Source organism: Colobus angolensis, unplaced genomic scaffold (genome assembly GCF_000951035.1).
Source record: "Colobus angolensis palliatus isolate OR3802 unplaced genomic scaffold, Cang.pa_1.0 Scaffold109, whole genome shotgun sequence".
Taxonomy (NCBI): Eukaryota; Metazoa; Chordata; class Mammalia; order Primates; family Cercopithecidae; genus Colobus; species Colobus angolensis.
Window position 1 is genome coordinate 590,920 of NW_012111919.1, and position 16,248 is coordinate 607,167.

Below are 16,248 nucleotides of genomic sequence, written 5' to 3' on the forward strand. Positions count from 1 at the left end.
TTTATTTTTCTACAACTACATATGTAAAAAGGCACCCCATATCTTCCTGGGTATCTTTTATTTTTTCCCTGTAGACTGCCTGATAGATGCCATGTGCCAAATGTGTGGTCATGTTATTTTTTCATCCAAACCCAATGCATTTTTGGCAGTTAATCCAATTCTGGTGTGCTCTCCTGTTGTGGGAAAACAGGGTAACAGACACTTTGCAATACATTGCAGGGACTCAGCATCCATCTCAAGCTGGCAAATCCATCTCAACCTTCAAATTTTAAGGTTAAGAAATAAGTACAGTGACCCCATAGTACTAGAAGCCACAATTTTTTTTTTTTTTTTTTAAAGACAGAATTTTGCTCTTGTTACCCAGGCTGGAGTGCAATGGTGTGATCTCAGCTCACAGCAACCTCCGCCTCCCCGGTTCAAGTGATTCTCCTGCCTCAGCCTCCCGAGTAGTTGGGATTACAGGCGTGCGCTACCATGCCCGGCTAATTCTGTATTTTTTAGTAGAAATGGGGTTTCTCCACGTTGGTCAGGCTGGTCTCAAACTCCTGACCTCAGGTGATCCACCTGCCTTGGCCTCCCAGAGTTCTGGGATTACAGGCATGAGCCACCACGCCCGGCCTTAGAAGCCACAATTTTACCCTTTAGTGAGAAAGAGTTTAATCAGATAAACCTCCCAACATCTGGTGGAGTTCTAGAGAGAAGGTAGAGGGTCTCAACACAATGGATGGGGTTGAGAGTACAGAGGGCCAACCCCAAAGGCGGGGTTCTGGACAGACAGAGAGCAGCTGGAAGGTCTTTCAAAGGCACATTGGCCTTGTGATTTTTTTATGAAGCCATCGTTCCATCAGCCAAGGGTTCTGCCGAGTGGAGAGGTGGCTATGGGCTTCCAAAATGGTAGCCAAAAGAACAGGTGACTACAGGTAGATGGAGCGAGTCTAGTTTTTTCCCTTTTGCATCTAATTCTTCCTCCTAATTATTTCAGAAAATTTGGCAACCTTGTCCCTGGAAATCTGGCACCACTGGGGCTTCTGTCTCTCAGAATTAAAAAAAAAAATCCAGTCTCTGCACAGGCCACCCAATAGGAGAGACAGATCAAAGCTGCCTTTTCTTAGCAATGGAAGCCTTGCCCAGTCACCGCAGAAGAGATCTCTGCCAAACTCCCTCCTCTGAAGAAACACAACAGAGTCCAAGTGAGAAGTAGCTACAGTTTAATACAAACCTGCACCAGAACACAACGTGTCGGGCTGTTTAGTTTTTGCCTCAAACGGTGGCCAAAGCACAGGACCGTGTGTCATCTTGGGGTTGACACAGTCTTAGCACCATGACATTTACAGGGGAGTGGGGAAGTCACCTGGGTGCTGGGGTGCTGGAGGCTCCATCCCGACCCCAGGCTGTGCCTGCGCCTCAGCAGCTGGAGGGGGTTTGGGTTTCCTTGTGGTTCTGTGGCTTCTGGATATCGGAAAAGCCCTCATCATGACATCGGCTCGACAGAGACCTATTGTGGACTCCTAGCACTACACACACGCACGCACACGCACACACAGTAGCACAATTTTCTGGCAACTTAACCCCACAAACCTAGAGAGCAGCTAAGGCAAGAACAACAGTATTTATTCAGCAAGTACAAGACCAGTTTGAGAGCTGCATTCAGTGCAACCAGAGACCCTCTCATTCCAACCAGGAGCCAGTGGGGCTGGTGACGAAGCTGGCTGGAGCTCTGCACGGGGCAAGGAGTGCATGGTGGGGGCTGACCGCTTATTCGGCTCCTTGAATCTCTTTCTGATTTCCATCTAGAAGCTCCCGGGCAAAGGGTAGGGCCTATGTAAGGACTGGGGGTGGATGAAGCAGATGGCCTACAGTGGACCAGTCCAAGATGTGGTTCCCCGGTACCACGGGTCACGCATCTCTTGGGCGGAGGCACTCAGAGAAGGTAAAGCTTTCCTAGCCCAAGCAAGGATGCTTTGCCCAGCTGGCCACCACCACTGCTGCTGGGCTCTTCGGCATTTGCCCGAGGCCCATGACCCAGTGAGGGCTGACAGGGATACAGATGGTGTGCACTGCACCGGGAGGTGGTGTCATGGTTTCCCTCATCCCTGGTGGCTTTCCCAGGCCTGAGTTCTCACCCCTGTTCCAATGGCTGCCACTTGCCATGAGCCCCTTCGACACTTCTGCTCCCTGACTGACCACCTCTGTCCTCTCAGCCCCTGAGTGAGGAAAGGGGGAGTGAAGGGAGAAGTGAGGGTGTGGATGCAGCTCACACTGCACAGTTAGCCCCCAAAGGGTGACTAGTCCTAGCTCAAACACAGAATGTGCATGAGATTGTTTATAAGAAAGATGAGGAAAAAAAAAAAATCTATCTACCTGTGCAAAACAAAGCAGGCTGCCTACCAGGAAAGTAAGTCTTCTTGTTGGTTAAACTCTCAGGTGGGATCTACAATAGATGTCACCCTAGACCTCCTCTCCACAGCTGGGGTAGATAGCCAAGGTTGGAAGGGTGGTCACAGACACTTCTGGGGTCAGAGGGCCTGAACTTTCTGGGCCTCAGTTTCCTCATCTGTAAAATGGGAAGAATAGTAAGTGCTCCATTGCCATGAGGACCAAGTGAGAGGTCATATATGGAAGTGGTTTGAATACACGAACAGCACTACAGAGATGTGCAGGGGCTGACTTTTTTTGTTTGAGACGGAGTCTGGCTCTGTCGCCCAGGCTGGAGTGCAGTGGCGTGATCTCAGCTCACTGCAAGCTCCGCCTCCCAGGTTCACGCCATTCTCCTGCCTCAGCCTCCCGAGTAGCTGGGACTACAGGTGTCCGCCACCTTGCCTGGCTAATTTTTGTATTTTTAGTAGAGATGGGGTTTCACCGTGTTAGCCAGGATGGTCTTGATTTCCTGACCTCGTGACCCACCCGCCTCAGCCTCCCAAAGTGCTGGGATTACAGGCGTGAGCCACCGCGCCCGGCCAGGGACTGACCTTTAACTGAGGGTCCAGAAGCCTCACACAAGCCTCAGGGGCTGAAATCACATGTGCAACATGAAGTCACTTCCCACGGGGCAGACAAGGCTTAATAAGGGCAGGCGGCCGGGTCACTTCCCAGATCACTGGAGGTGGCAGGAGACACTCGGCCTCTAGTGTTTCCATGGGAACTTCTGTAGGGCTTCAGAAGCAGGGAGGGCCCACCTGGACAGACAGGGGAGAAGATGAGGCCATGAGCTGGCGAGGGCCTGGTGCCAACCACGGGAGATCACAGCACCTGAGCAGCAATGTGGGTTCGACAGCCAGGTCCTGTGTGCCTGGGGTCTCCCTCCCTGGTGTCTGGCGAGCCCCTCTCCCACTCCTCCTCTCTCAGCAGGCATGAGGCCTCTTGCCAGTCACACAGGAGGAGCACTGGGTCTCTGTCCAGCAGGAAGAAGTTACAGGAAGCCGTGGTGTGTGTGTGTGTGTGTGTGTGTGTGTGTGTGTGTGGTGGGCGGAGACGGGGGGAAGGCAGGGGGAGTGCCGGGAGTGACCGGGGCAGAGGGGGAAAGGACACCTGCTTCCTGAAGGGCTGGATCTCCGGGGCTAGCATCCCAGGCCCCCTCTTGGAATGTGGGAAACTAGACAAGGAGGGGAGGTGAGGGGAAAGGGCCTGGGTCTCCGGCAGCCCAGAAGGCCCCAGGCGGGGAGAAGAGAGGCCTGTGAGCCCAGCCCCTCCACCGCCCCTGCCCTGTGCTGTCTGGTTGGTGTCGAGTGCAGCGTCTCCTAAGGACCACATCTATTCCTGTTGCTATTCTATGCTAGTGACACAAGCACCGTTATTTTTCACAGGATGCACAAACAAGTCAAACCAAACTACTGCGCAAACCAAACGTGCAAAACCAAACCATTTACACGCGCCGGGCACCAGCCTCGAGCCCCGCCCAGCTACCCTTCCGGACCTGTGACCCCCCCGAGGGTGTGGGCAGGGCACAAGGGAAGCTGGCGAGGGGCACCGGGTGTCCCAGCCACCCCTATCCCTGCCCCTACACAGGGCCAGAGGTGGGTTGGGGGAGATGGGACATCCCGGGCATGGCTGGGAAGCTGACACCTGTCTGGCTTGGGAAATGTCATCACAGGGCCTAAGGGGTGGGGGAGGAGGCCTTTACTTTGAAACCACATCTGCTAAAGTGCTCTGGACAACTGGTCAGTCAGCCAGGGGGCAGGGCACTAAAGTCTGGGCTTTCCCAAAGCCAGCGGAGGCAGGAGTGAGAGGAAGGGCTGGCCAGGGCTCTATGCACTGGGCTCTGTGCATAGTGTGGGCTTCCTGGGCCCCAGAAAAGCCCACTGAGGCCAAGGCAGAAAGGACTACAGCAGGAGGAACACATCTCAAAGTGCCTGTTAGAGCTGGCTCGAAGCACAGTGAATCACTTTGCAGACATAGGGAGGGCTCCGCAGGTCCTGGGGCCCCCTTCGGGTGGTGTGCTGCCCAGCCCAGCCTCTCCTGCCCCTGAAGCTGTGGCTGGAGAGTTGCGGACTGGTGGCGGCGGTGTGTCCTCACTCGGGGGGCTGGGCAGTGCCTTTACCAAATGCCACTCGACCTGCCTCCAGGAGGAGCGAGGATCCGAGCTGAAGCTCGCTTTGGAACATGGTCATCGATCTGAGAGCCTGCAGGGAAGGAAGCACAAAGGGTGAGCTGGGCTCTTGTGCCTGCTAACAAACCACAGTCACCTTCTCCTGGAGGCTCACCGTGTGCAGGGCCTGAGTGAATCCTCACAGCCACTCCATCCCATTTTACAGACGAGAAGACCGAGGCTCAGGGAAGTTAAGTGACTTGCCTCGTGTTGCAGTGTGTAGCTGACAGAGCCTGGACTTGGACCCAGGTTTTCCTGATTCAGAGCCTACATTATTAACTGCCCACTGTGCCAACCTCACTGCCTCACGTCTGGGCATACAGTCTCTTGTGCGTGCAGGCCATCGGCCAGCCTGTTGGCACATGGGCCTTTGTACATATGCCTCAGTGAGTAAGCAAGAGAGAAAAATGAGGGTATGCCATTGTTTTGGAAAATGAAAGAACCACAGCCCAAAGGCCCCGCATCTTGAAATCCCATGACTTAGTTACAAAGGGCGGGTCTATACAGAAGGAGAAGGATTGAAAAAAAAAACAAAAACAAACAAAACACAAAGGGAGGGAAAAGGAGGGTCTAGTGCCCCGGAGAGCCCAGTGGGACATTCTTCAGCCTGGCCTGCTTAGAACAGACAAGATTTGGGGTGGAGAGGAGGGGACAGGCTGCCTGATGTTTGCTGTCTGAGCGGGGGTTCTGGCCAGTCTTGGTTCTCGGGCAGAAGAAGAGGAGGCTGCTGGCCAGCAGGGGCCCTGCAGCTCTGGGGTCTTGGTGCCTCTCGGGTCTGACTGCAGGAGAAAGGACCCTGCCCCGGCAGTGGTGGGAGTCCACGCCTCCCGGACTGGCAAGACCTAAGTGTGCAAAAACAAGTCTTCCATGCCAGGGTCCCTTTCTGACTCCATTCATGGCCCATCACTGGTGGGAGTAGCAGTGTCCCTCAGGGTAGTGGAGCTATCATCTCAGCAATGAGACTGGTCCTGAGACCAGTGCCCAAAGCAGGGCACACAGGAGCCAGGGCAGGCGGGCACTGCCCCCTTGGCATCCCTCTGGTTTAGCTCTCTGCTCTCACAGCAGGATGTTTTGTGTGCGGGGCTTATCTCCCCCAGTAAACTCCAGGCTGTGGGTGGAAGGACCAGGATCTTGCACCTCTCGCTGTGCCCATCCTAGCACAGCCCTCACAGAGTGGATGCTTGGTCTCTCTCTGGGCTTATGCTGAAGACAGCTCAGCGGTGCTCAGGGAGACCCAGGGTCCTAGCCCCCTGCAAGTGGTGGTGACGGTTCCCACCTAAGCCACCTGGCGGCCCGGGGCATCTTACAGCCTCTGCTTGTTCTGCATTGAGGGTCATCATTTATGAGCCTGTGGCTCGCATGGTGATGGAGGGGATGGGGAGAAACTGCAGATAGTGGCTTTAAGAACTTGAATGGGACCCCCTAAGAACCTAGAGATTCCGCAGAAGGACTGGGGCCAGGACCCAAGGGACAGAAAGACAAGAGAAAAAATTGGGCATCAAAAGTCAAGAGAAAATATTTTACTTAAAGTTAAAAAAAATGTATACAACACAATTCCTGGTTAAAAAAAAAAGGGGGAAGGTGGGATAGAGGCGGGGACAGGTATGGGAGGGTCAGAGGAGGAAAGTGGGTAGCAGAAGGAGCAGAGAGGCTGCTGAAGAGTGGACTGGGGCAGGCCAGGGGCCAGTGGGTGCAGTGCCGTGAACCACAGACAGGGCTGACTCTTCTGAGCTCAGGGCATCTTTGGAGCACCCACTGTGTGCACAGCCCTCAAGATGTTTCAAGGGACAAAAATATCTGAACTTAGAAACCCTAAGGAGAGCCCCAGGTGGGCCATGGCCTATTAGATCGGCTGTGCCCAGGGACCAGGACAGCCCTCCTGTCCCCACTAATGTCTGTGTGAGTCTAATATCCAAACCAGCACTTATCCCTGGAAATAGGCAACGGGAGGGAGGACAGGACACAAAAGAAAAGCAGGTGTAAGTCCCACTGCCTGGGTGGGCCACTCCTCCCGGCCCCCCGCCCTCCTCCCATGGCACCCTGACTCTTACCAGAGAGGCTGAAGCTGGATTCATGAAGGTCCCGCATGCCCCCATGCCGGGTGACAGGCCGGGTAGGAGTGTCTGCGAGTGGGGTTCCCATCTCTTTTTTCCCAGGGTGCACGACAACAGCGACATCCCCTAGGTAGGGAGTGCGGTCCACTCCTCTAACCTTTAAAGTCTAGGGAAGGATGAGAGAAGAGCAGAAGCACAGGACAACACCATCAGAACTGACACAACCATGGCCTCCCTGGGGGCCGGTGGGACATTTGACACTGCCACTCTGCCCAAGACCCAAATCACTACAAGCGACCAAGCCTTCTTAAACCTTGAGTCCAGGGGCTGGAGTTTTCTCGTACGTCCTAAAGAGCATGTGCATATGTGTACGTGTGTGCATGTGTGCGTATGTGTGAATGCACATGTGTGTGTGCGTGCGTGTGTACGGGAGAGATACTGGCTTCCCCCCAACACTGGTGGAAGCCTTACCAAGGTAGCAGGTAGACATCTGAGGAAGTCAACTTTAACCAAATTTCTTTGCTTTGCTTTTTTTTTTTTTGAGACAGAGTCTCACTCTGTCACCCAGGCTGGAGTGTGGTGGCGCGATCTTGGCCCACTGAAACCTCTGCTCCTCTAAAGCGATTCTCCTGCCTCAGCCTCCCTAGTAGCTGGGATTACAGGCGCCTGCCACCGCACGTGACTAATTTTTATATTTTTAGTAGAAATGGGGTTTCACCATCTTGGCCAGCTGGTCTTGAACTCCTGACCTCGTGATCCACCCTCCTTGGTCTCCTAAAGTGCTGGGATTACAGGCGTGAACCACCACGCCCAATTGGAAATCAACTTTAGAGAGTTCCCTCCCACACAGCACAACGTTACCCACCACCTTAGGCTCCCACAAAACCACACCCTTTACGGGTCTGACAACTCTGAGAGAACAGAAGCTAAACACAGCCCCATCTGGAGACGAGAGGCCCCCAGTAGCAACACTAGCTCATTCTGTACGCACAAAGGCAGTAGAGTTAGGAGTCTATATTCTACAACCAGACTGCCTAGGTTCCAGTCCCAACTCTGTCACTTGTAAACTGTGTGGCTTTGTGCAACTTACTTTTCTGTGCCCACAATACTAGTACCTACATCAGAGAGTTGCAGGACAGCACATGAATTAGTATGTGTAAAGCTGTTCCAACTGCTTTGGCACATGACAGGCAACATAGAAGTAGGCGCAGTTATTACTACGGAGGTCATTTATGGTCCTACATCGTATTAAAAAGTGCTATTGGGCCAGGCGCAGTGGCTCACGCCTGTAATCCCAGCACTTTAGGAGGTCGAGGCAGGCAGATTACTTGAGCTCAGGAATTTGAAAGCAACCTGAGCAACACGGGTAAACCCTGTCCGTGTCTACAAAAAAATAAACATTAGCTGAGTGTGATGAGTGAGAGACCCCGAGTTTGCTTTCGGATTTAGCCCTGTGATCACGAAAGTCACGCTTTCTTCATTCAGGCAGCCCAAGCCTGCGCCCCCACGGCAGACCTGGCAGTGGATTTCTTCGCTCATTGGCCTCTGGGAGGGAAGGGTCCTTAGTTTCTCTGAAAGCTCTGAGCCCTCTCGTGTGGTCTGTGTGCCAGCAGTGTGGGCCTCCCGTGTTCAGGTGCCTGTTCCTCCTGTGCTTCAGACAATGCTTTGCAAATGCCAGCTCTACCCCCGTTTGCTTCATCAAGAGTGGGAGGTGGCCAAACCAAAGCAGTTATCTCCAGCCCCCAGCACCTCCTCCAACCCAAGCCTGCTTATCCGGAGGAGCTCAGCGGTCGCACACACTCACATTTCCCATTTGTGCCCTCAGCAACTCAGGACCCCTGCTGCCTGACCACTTAAAATGCCACTTGGTAATCAAAGACGGGGAACAGAAATCAGCATTTTCTGACTCTAGCGTTCCCTGGCCCTGCCACACACTCCCCTCTCAACGCTGGAGAGAGGGCAATGGAATTGGGTCGAAAACTGGAGTGAACATCTCTTTGAGATTTAAAACAGTCATGGAGGATGTTCCCCGGCAGAGGGCGCCAACACCCCTGCATCTTCCCCCTCCCACCTCACCTTCTCTCTCTGGACCAGCTTCTTGTAGACAGTGTCTGGGAAGGACCTCAGGGGACAGAACTTGCCGGTGCCCTCGGCGCACATGAAGACGCCGTTCTCATACACGACGCGCCCCCGGCTGATGGTGACCAGTGGCACGCCGTGGCAGCGCATGTTCTCGTACAGGTTGAAGTCTCCTCCCTGGACCTGCGTGCTGGCTGAGATGGTCCTGGTGGGGAGGCAATGTCGGAAGAGAAAGCGCTGAGGGCAGGTCAAAATGTCACAGCTCCATGGGAGGGGTGAACCCCAAAGGCTGTTGTTATGGCTGAATTGGCTCCCTTCAAAATTCTTCCACTGAAGTCCTAACACCCAGAACTTCAGAACATGGCCCTATTTAGGGCCTTTAATGTGATCATTAAGGTAAAGTGAGGTCATATAGGTGGGCCCTAATGCAATCTGACCAGTGTCCTTATAAGAAGAGGAGACAGACACACCAGACATGTGTGACACAGAAGAAAGACTGTGTGAAGATGGAGGGAGAAGAGGGCCAACTGCAAGCCAGGGCCATATTTTGTGCTAGAAATAGTGCAAAGTTATATGCTTTTGGAGATCGGTAATGCAAGTCCTCTTCAGCACCCCAAGCCCCTCTAGCCCTGGAGATGAGCAACAAACTTTACTTTGTGGCTTCTGGGTCCCACACCACCACATCAGCATCGGCTCCAGGGATGATGCGGCCCTTGCGGGGATACAGGTTCAGAAGTTTAGCCGCGTTGGAACTGGTAACGGCCACAAAACGGTTCTCATCCATCTTTCCTCCAACCTGAAATGTTGCAGAAAGTATCAAGTCAACCAGGCTCTGGGGGTGGGCTTCAAACCCTTGGTTACCTTTGATGCTGGCCCATGGACTTTGGGCTTAGGTGGTCAGGACAGTGGTCACAAGGGGACAAAGCCGTGAGCACCACCTCAGATGAGCCAGCCTGCTTGGCTGGGTCCCAGGTGCTCACTTATTCCTTTCTCCCTTCATCCAGCAACTATGGTGAGTGGCTGTGATTCCATTCAGGCTGTCTGCCCAGGGCAAATCTGCCTCCTGTTTGTAAAACCAGCTCTGCTCATGTGCCCACACTGATGTGTCAGGAATCTCCCTTCATCTACTAAGGGTGATATTTTCAAAGGGTTATACACGCTCTTGAAAAACATCTTATTGTCCCACCCATGAGAGTACTATGGAGTCTCTTCAAGTGGATTTCCTGAGCCATCTCCTTGGCCTTCCATGAGCTTAGTCTTGAGAACTTCAGATCTCTTTGGGACTCATACTATTTTGAATCTAATCTGAGATAGATCAAGACCAAAAATACTTACTCTTCATGTGCAGAACAGGTGGTATTCAAATGAAGTCCCAATTCTTATCTTTTTTGAAATCAATTAGACAAAATATATCAAATCAAGAGCCTTAAAAATGTTCATATCCCTTGGCCTAAAAATCTACTTCTAGGATGCTGTCTTAAGGAAATAATCAGAAATAATGATCAGAGGCCTGGTGCGGTGGCTCATGCCTGTAATCCCAGCACTTTGGGAGGCTGAGGCGGGCGGATCGCGAGGTCAAGAGATCGAGACCATCCTGACTAACCAACATGGTGAAACCCCATCTCTACAAAAAATACAAAAATTAGCTGGGTGTAGTGGTGCAGGCCTGTAGTCCCAGCTACTCGGGAGGCTCAGGCAGGAGAACCACTTGAACCCGGGAGGCGGAGGTTGCAGTGAGCCGAGATAGCGCCATTGCACTCCAGCCTGGGCGACAGAGCGAGACTCCGTCTCAAAAAACAAAAAAAGAAATAATAATCAGAAATGCTGACACACACACTCATGAACAAAGAGGTTCTCCAAAGCATTATTTGTAAGTGCAAAAATTAGAAATAGTGGAAAGTCCCAAACATCAGGGAAGGATTAAATAAAGTATGGTACTTTCATTGGAGAAAATATCATTCAGCCATGAAAAAAGATGATTTTAAAGAATTGTTACTGATATAGGGAGACACTCAGGATATAGTGTTATATGAAGAAAAAAAATCCTGGTTAGTATAGCAGTTGGTAAAAGAAAAAAAATATGAAGCTTGTTATTAAAATAATGTATAGCTGGGTGTGGTGGCTCACACCTATAATCGCAGCACTTAGGGAGGCAGAGGCGGAAGGATAGCTTGAGCCCAGGAGTTCAAGACCTGCCTGGGCAACGTAGCAAAAAAAAAAAAAAAAGTACAGTACATGCACAGAACTAGAAAGAAATACACTACAATGTTAATAGTAGTTTAATTTTTAGGCATGGAATTAAAGGGATTTTTTTTCTTATACTTTTCTGTATTTTCCAAATTTCCACAATAGATCTTACTACCTTTCTAATCAGGGGAAAGACCTTCTGTGTTTTGTTTTTGAGTGAAACAAAGAGCTGGGATTGAACCAGCCCTTCTAAGAACATTCTTTGACAGGATCTGAGGAGTGAAAACTCTTACTGGGATTAGAGCGGGGATGAGGCAAGGATTAGAGCAGGGATCTGACCAGGGCAGGGCTCTAGCAAACGTACCACTCCTCTCTCCCAGATGACGCTCATGCGGTCCTGCACGCCACTCACTCCATGTGGGATCTTGGTGAAGTCTTCCTTGCCCATAGCTTTCTGTTTTGTGGTGAAAGGCCGGTGATCTGATGCCACGATGTTCAGAGTGTCACTGGGTAGAGAAAAGGAGGTGACCAGTAAGGGGAGGGGAGGGAAGGGGAGGAACCTAGAGGGTGGGGATAGATATAGGGAAGATCCTCAGTGTGGGAACCAGGCACAGCTGACTCCAAGTTCAGCTCTGCTGCTTAGGCCATGTGGCCTCTCATGAGTTACTTCATCTATGTGAACCTCAGTTTACCCATCCACAGAATGAGTGTGGCACAGTCTGTCTGTGTCACAGGTGACTTCAGTGAGATCCTTGGGATGGCAATGTTTAAGAGTGAAGAAAGCAGAGAAAAACCGAACTTAGAGTCTAGCTGAAGTGAGATGGTGGAGGTGGTTCTACTCTCATGGAATTGTATGCCGATTCCCTCTCATCAGCTCTCCAACCCCACCTGCTGACAAGCATTCACAAGGTCAGTGTTAAGCTTTGTTGAATAACTTGGACTCATAGCCTTCCTTGGGTGTGGGGATTCTAATGGACCAGAAGGGGAAGGAGGGATGAGCTAGAAGTCTGACTTAATAGACCGAGAGTGGTATGCAAGTCACTCAGTTCTTCCTCAATGCTGTTCATGACTACGGTCCTCACCACATATTAAGGCCAGGTGCTCATGCCTGTAATCCCAGCACTTTGGGAGGCTGAGGCAGGTGGATCACTGGAGGCCACGAGTTCGAGATCAGCCTGGGCTACATGGTGAAACCCTGTCTCTACTAAAAATACAAAAAAATTAGCCGAGCGTAGTGGCGGGCGCCTGTAATCCCAGCTACTCCGGAGGCTGAGGTCAGAGAACTGCTTCAACCTGGGAGGTAGAGGCTTCAGTGAGCCAAGATCGCCTCACTGCACTCCAGCCTGGGGGACAGAGGGAGACCCTGTCTGAAAAGAAGAAAAAACAAAGCCATCCTCTATCCAAGGCTGTGGGTGGCTAAGGCACAGGCAGGCCTTCGAGGGGCTACTGGGCCAGAGAAGATGTAAGGAAGAACAGGGAGAGAGGGCTCATGGCAGCAGATCCTCTGCCCAGTGAGGGAGGCAGGCAGCTGGCCCGGATTCAGAGATCTCTGCAGGCCAAGGGCTCAGAGGCAATGAGGGGTGGAGGAGAGAGAATGTCCACGCAAACCAAGCCAGGGCAACCTCAGGAGAAAATGGCTTTGGGGGGGCAGGGAAAGGCCTGGCTGGAGCAGGGGGGTCAGGTGGGGGAGGGAGATGACTGCTGGGACCACCCTGCAGGTGCCCTGAAGGTCAGGGGCAGTGGTCCCATTGTACTCTGTAGGAGGCCCCAGAGCCTTGTGAGTGCCCATGGGCCATCTAAGATGCCCACTCCAGGAGACTCCGGGGGCAGAAAGCATTATCTGACCTGGTGAGGAAGCATATTCTTAAGGCTCTCAGACAATGGCCAGTTAGCTACAGAGGGCTGTCTCCACAGGGGACTTGGCAGGGCTCATCAGTCTCAGTTCCCACCCAGTGACTAATGTATTTGGCCAAACCTGCGGTGAAGATGGCTCCCTCTTCCTGTGCAGTAGGCTGGGCCTTCCCTGGGCCAAAGAGGCTGCTCTGGCCCTTGCAGAGACTCTTTGCAAGAGATTCTCCCGCAGAGCCCCAAGGCTCCCCACACTCTCTGGACCTGCAGAAGCCCCCACAGATGAATGGAATCTTTAGGGTTTCCTTTCTCCTGAGGGGCCCTCTGGATACCTGAGCAGGGCTCAGGGCAGAAGATGCCCATTGCAGTCATGAAGGGCAGGTCAGGGACCCTGAGAGCAACAGGCTCAACTCCTGCTCTTTAACCAGCAAGTCTTCCTGAGCACCCAGCTTTCTGAAAAGGCTCCTACACAAAGGTGCCCACTAGGCAGCCGTGAATGACGGTAGTTACATTCTAGGAAGCCCTCTGAGCTCTCTCAGTGCTGCCCTGAATCTGGGAGATAGGAAGCCCCCATCCAAACCATTTAAAGTTTAAAACATGACTGGCTTTGCCAAGTACTTTACAATTTTATATGATCAAATGAAAAACTTTCTTGTCCCTTTAAGAAGCCAGATTTTAGGCCAGGCACAGTGGCTCACGCCTGTAATCCTAGCATTTTGGGAGGCTGAGGTGGGTGGATCAGTTGAGGTCAGGAGTTTGAGGCCAGCCTGGGTAACATGATGAAAAAATACAAAAAATACAAAAATTAGGCTGGGCGCGGTGGTGCAGGGTGGCTCACGCCTGTAATCCCAGCACTTTGGGAGGCTGCACTCCAGCCTGGGAGAAAGAGTGAGACCCTGGCAACAAATAAACAAACAAACAAAAAACTAGCCAGGCGTGGTGGTGCACGTGTAGTCCCAGCTACTCAGGAGGTTGTACCTCTCCTTTCCAGCCTGAGTGACAGAGCCAGACCCTTTCTAAAAAAAAAAAGAAAAAAAAAAAAGCCAGATTTTAAATAAAGGACAAATCGTTATATCTATAGATTGAAATTTTTTTATTCCTATACAGCCTAACAAATCACAAATCACATCCTAAAGCAGATAATTATGAAATAGCTCATATTTTCTTATGGTAATAATAATTGGTGTTTGAATTTTCTATCACGTATTTTGCATCATATAAATTATAACCAATAACGTATTACAAAAGCAAAATTATAGTCATCATCAATTTCTATAAATAATTAAAATATTAAAATTATGCTCCAAATCCTATAAAGTAGCACCCATTTACAATATACACTGATTAAAAAGGGATTCAGACTATTCTCATAACACAAAAACTACATCTCTACTTAAATAAATAGAATCAATTTAAATAATTAAAATACATTTGACAAAGTAGGCTAGATGTAAAAACTTAAATTATTCAATGATACTTATTCCCCCCAGTCTATTTGAATTTGTGTGGGTTTGGGTGCTGTAATTTGGGTGGGTTGAGGCACTTATTATCTTTTTTGTTCTTTCAGTAAATTTGCTTGTAGCAAGCAGGGGTGTTTCAAAAGATTCTTGACCTTGGAACCAAGCCCACATTATTATACTGGAGTCTTGGTAATTGTTTCTTTTATTGTATTGCTGCTGATGAAAAGGAGGTTGATTCGTCTCAAAACAAGCTTTTTTTTTTTTTTTTTAATGAAGTCTTGCTCTTGTTGCCCATGTCGGACTGCAGTGGCACGATCTCGGCTCACTGCAACCTCCGCCTCCTGGGTTCAAGCGATTCTCCTGCCTCAGCCTCTGGAGTAGCTGGGATTACAGACATGAGCCACCATGCCCAGCTAATTTTTGTATTTTTAGTAGAGATGGGGTTTTACCATGTTGGCCAGGCTGGTCTCAAACTCCTGACCTCAGGTAATCTGCCTGCTTCCGCCTCCCAAAGTGCTGGGATTACAGGAGCGAGCCACCACGCCCAGCCAAAATAAGCATTTTTAAAGAGTAAGAGCTGATCTAGCATTTCTCTCTTCATCTTTACCCTCCATATTTATTTACATGGTGTAAATACGTAAATATTGTAAGAGCTGCCGCCACCTGGCACCCACCAAGGCTGTGGGACAGAATACAATGGCCATCCCCATGCCATGGTGTGTACTGTCCTCTGCAGAGACCACCTTCGCCCACACCCCTATTGACGGCACTCCACTCACACTGGCAAAGCCCCGCACACCCCAACTCTCTATAGGTTGTGAACATAATGGGATGGGAGTGGGAGTTTTCCAGTGGTTGGCAACCAGGACTGAAAGCTAAGGACATGGATGAGATAAGCACCTTATTACCTAAGAGAGCCACCTTCAGTGGGGCTGGTCGCTTCCCTCCACTGCCCCTGCACCATCCTAGAAGAGGCATATCCCCACCCCCCATCCCCCAGGTCTGGAAAGCAGGATGCTCGGAGGGAGACTGAGGGGTTGGCAGGATGAAGAGTCCTGGCATTCCCTCCCCTCCTCTTTCCTGGGTTGAGTGGGGTTTCCATACCCTCTCCCCACCAGTTCACCCCGAAGACAAGAAGGGCGTACTTCAAGAGGTTCACTTGTGGAGAACAGAGCTGAGAGCAGTGGGCACCTGCCTGGGCTGTGGGCTATGGACCCGCCTCTGAGCCACAGGGAGCAGAAAGGCTGTATGGGCTTCCTCTGGGCCTCAGATACTATAGAAGGTGGCCAGGCATAAGTTGCGGGTCCTTGTTCACAGAGGCATTGCTAGTGCTGCAAGATGGGAGAGATGCATGCCTGGGTATGGAGAAGAATCCCCTCACCTTTTGTCCTAATCCTCCTACCCCAACCCAAGCTGAGCTGGGGATCAGGAAGGGAGGAGATGGAGTCTTAAACTGGATGGAACTTTAATATCCAAAAGTGAAGAGAAAGCAACGTCTTCTCCCCGAGTTGTTTTGTTTGTTTGTTTGTTTTGTTTTGTTTTGTTTTGAGTTGGAGTCTTGCTCTGTTGCTGGACAGGCTGGAGTGCAGTGGCATGATCTCAGCTCACTGCAACCTCCGCCTCCCTGGTTCAAGTGATTCTCCTGCCTCAGCCTCCCAAGTAGCTGGGATTACAGGTGCCCACCACCATGCCCGGCTAATTTTTTGCATTTTCAGGAGAGACAAGGTTTCACCACCTTGGCCAGGCTGGTCTTGAACTCCTGACCTCAAGTGATCCACCCACCTCGGCCTCCCAAAGTGCTGGGATTACAGGCATGAACCACTGTGCCCGGCCCCCAAAATGTTAATAGGAGAGAGAAAGAAGCTACAAGCAGTTATTGGATAAAACAAAAACCCTTTCATGATTGGGTCCCGCTGAATTCAGACTGTTCATCAAACCATTTCCTTTACATTGGGACTGCATGGGAAAAAGCAGTGTCAGAAAGAGAAGAGCTGGAGAAAGGAGATCTGGAGGAAGGGCATGGGGGAGGGGGGAG

The 16,248-nt window shown here is 51.1% G+C and overlaps 1 protein-coding gene across 3 annotated transcripts in view; it reads right to left on the reverse strand.

The window, feature by feature from the left end:
* Positions 1–1,191: 1,191 nt before the first annotated feature.
* Positions 1,192–16,248, reverse strand: part of DPYSL5 (dihydropyrimidinase-like 5) — a 103,554-nt gene continuing 88,497 nt past the window's right edge. For all 3 annotated transcript variants that reach the window (XM_011950120.1, XM_011950126.1, XM_011950134.1), the window contains exons 9-13: positions 11,270–11,411; positions 9,372–9,514; positions 8,716–8,923; positions 6,637–6,805; positions 1,192–4,619 (exon numbers count right to left, since the gene is read on the reverse strand). In XM_011950120.1, the coding sequence (XP_011805510.1) occupies positions 4,534–4,619; positions 6,637–6,805; positions 8,716–8,923; positions 9,372–9,514; positions 11,270–11,411 (748 nt within the window). In that variant the 3' untranslated portion in view covers positions 1,192–4,533. The remainder of the gene's footprint in view (positions 4,620–6,636; positions 6,806–8,715; positions 8,924–9,371; positions 9,515–11,269; positions 11,412–16,248) is intronic.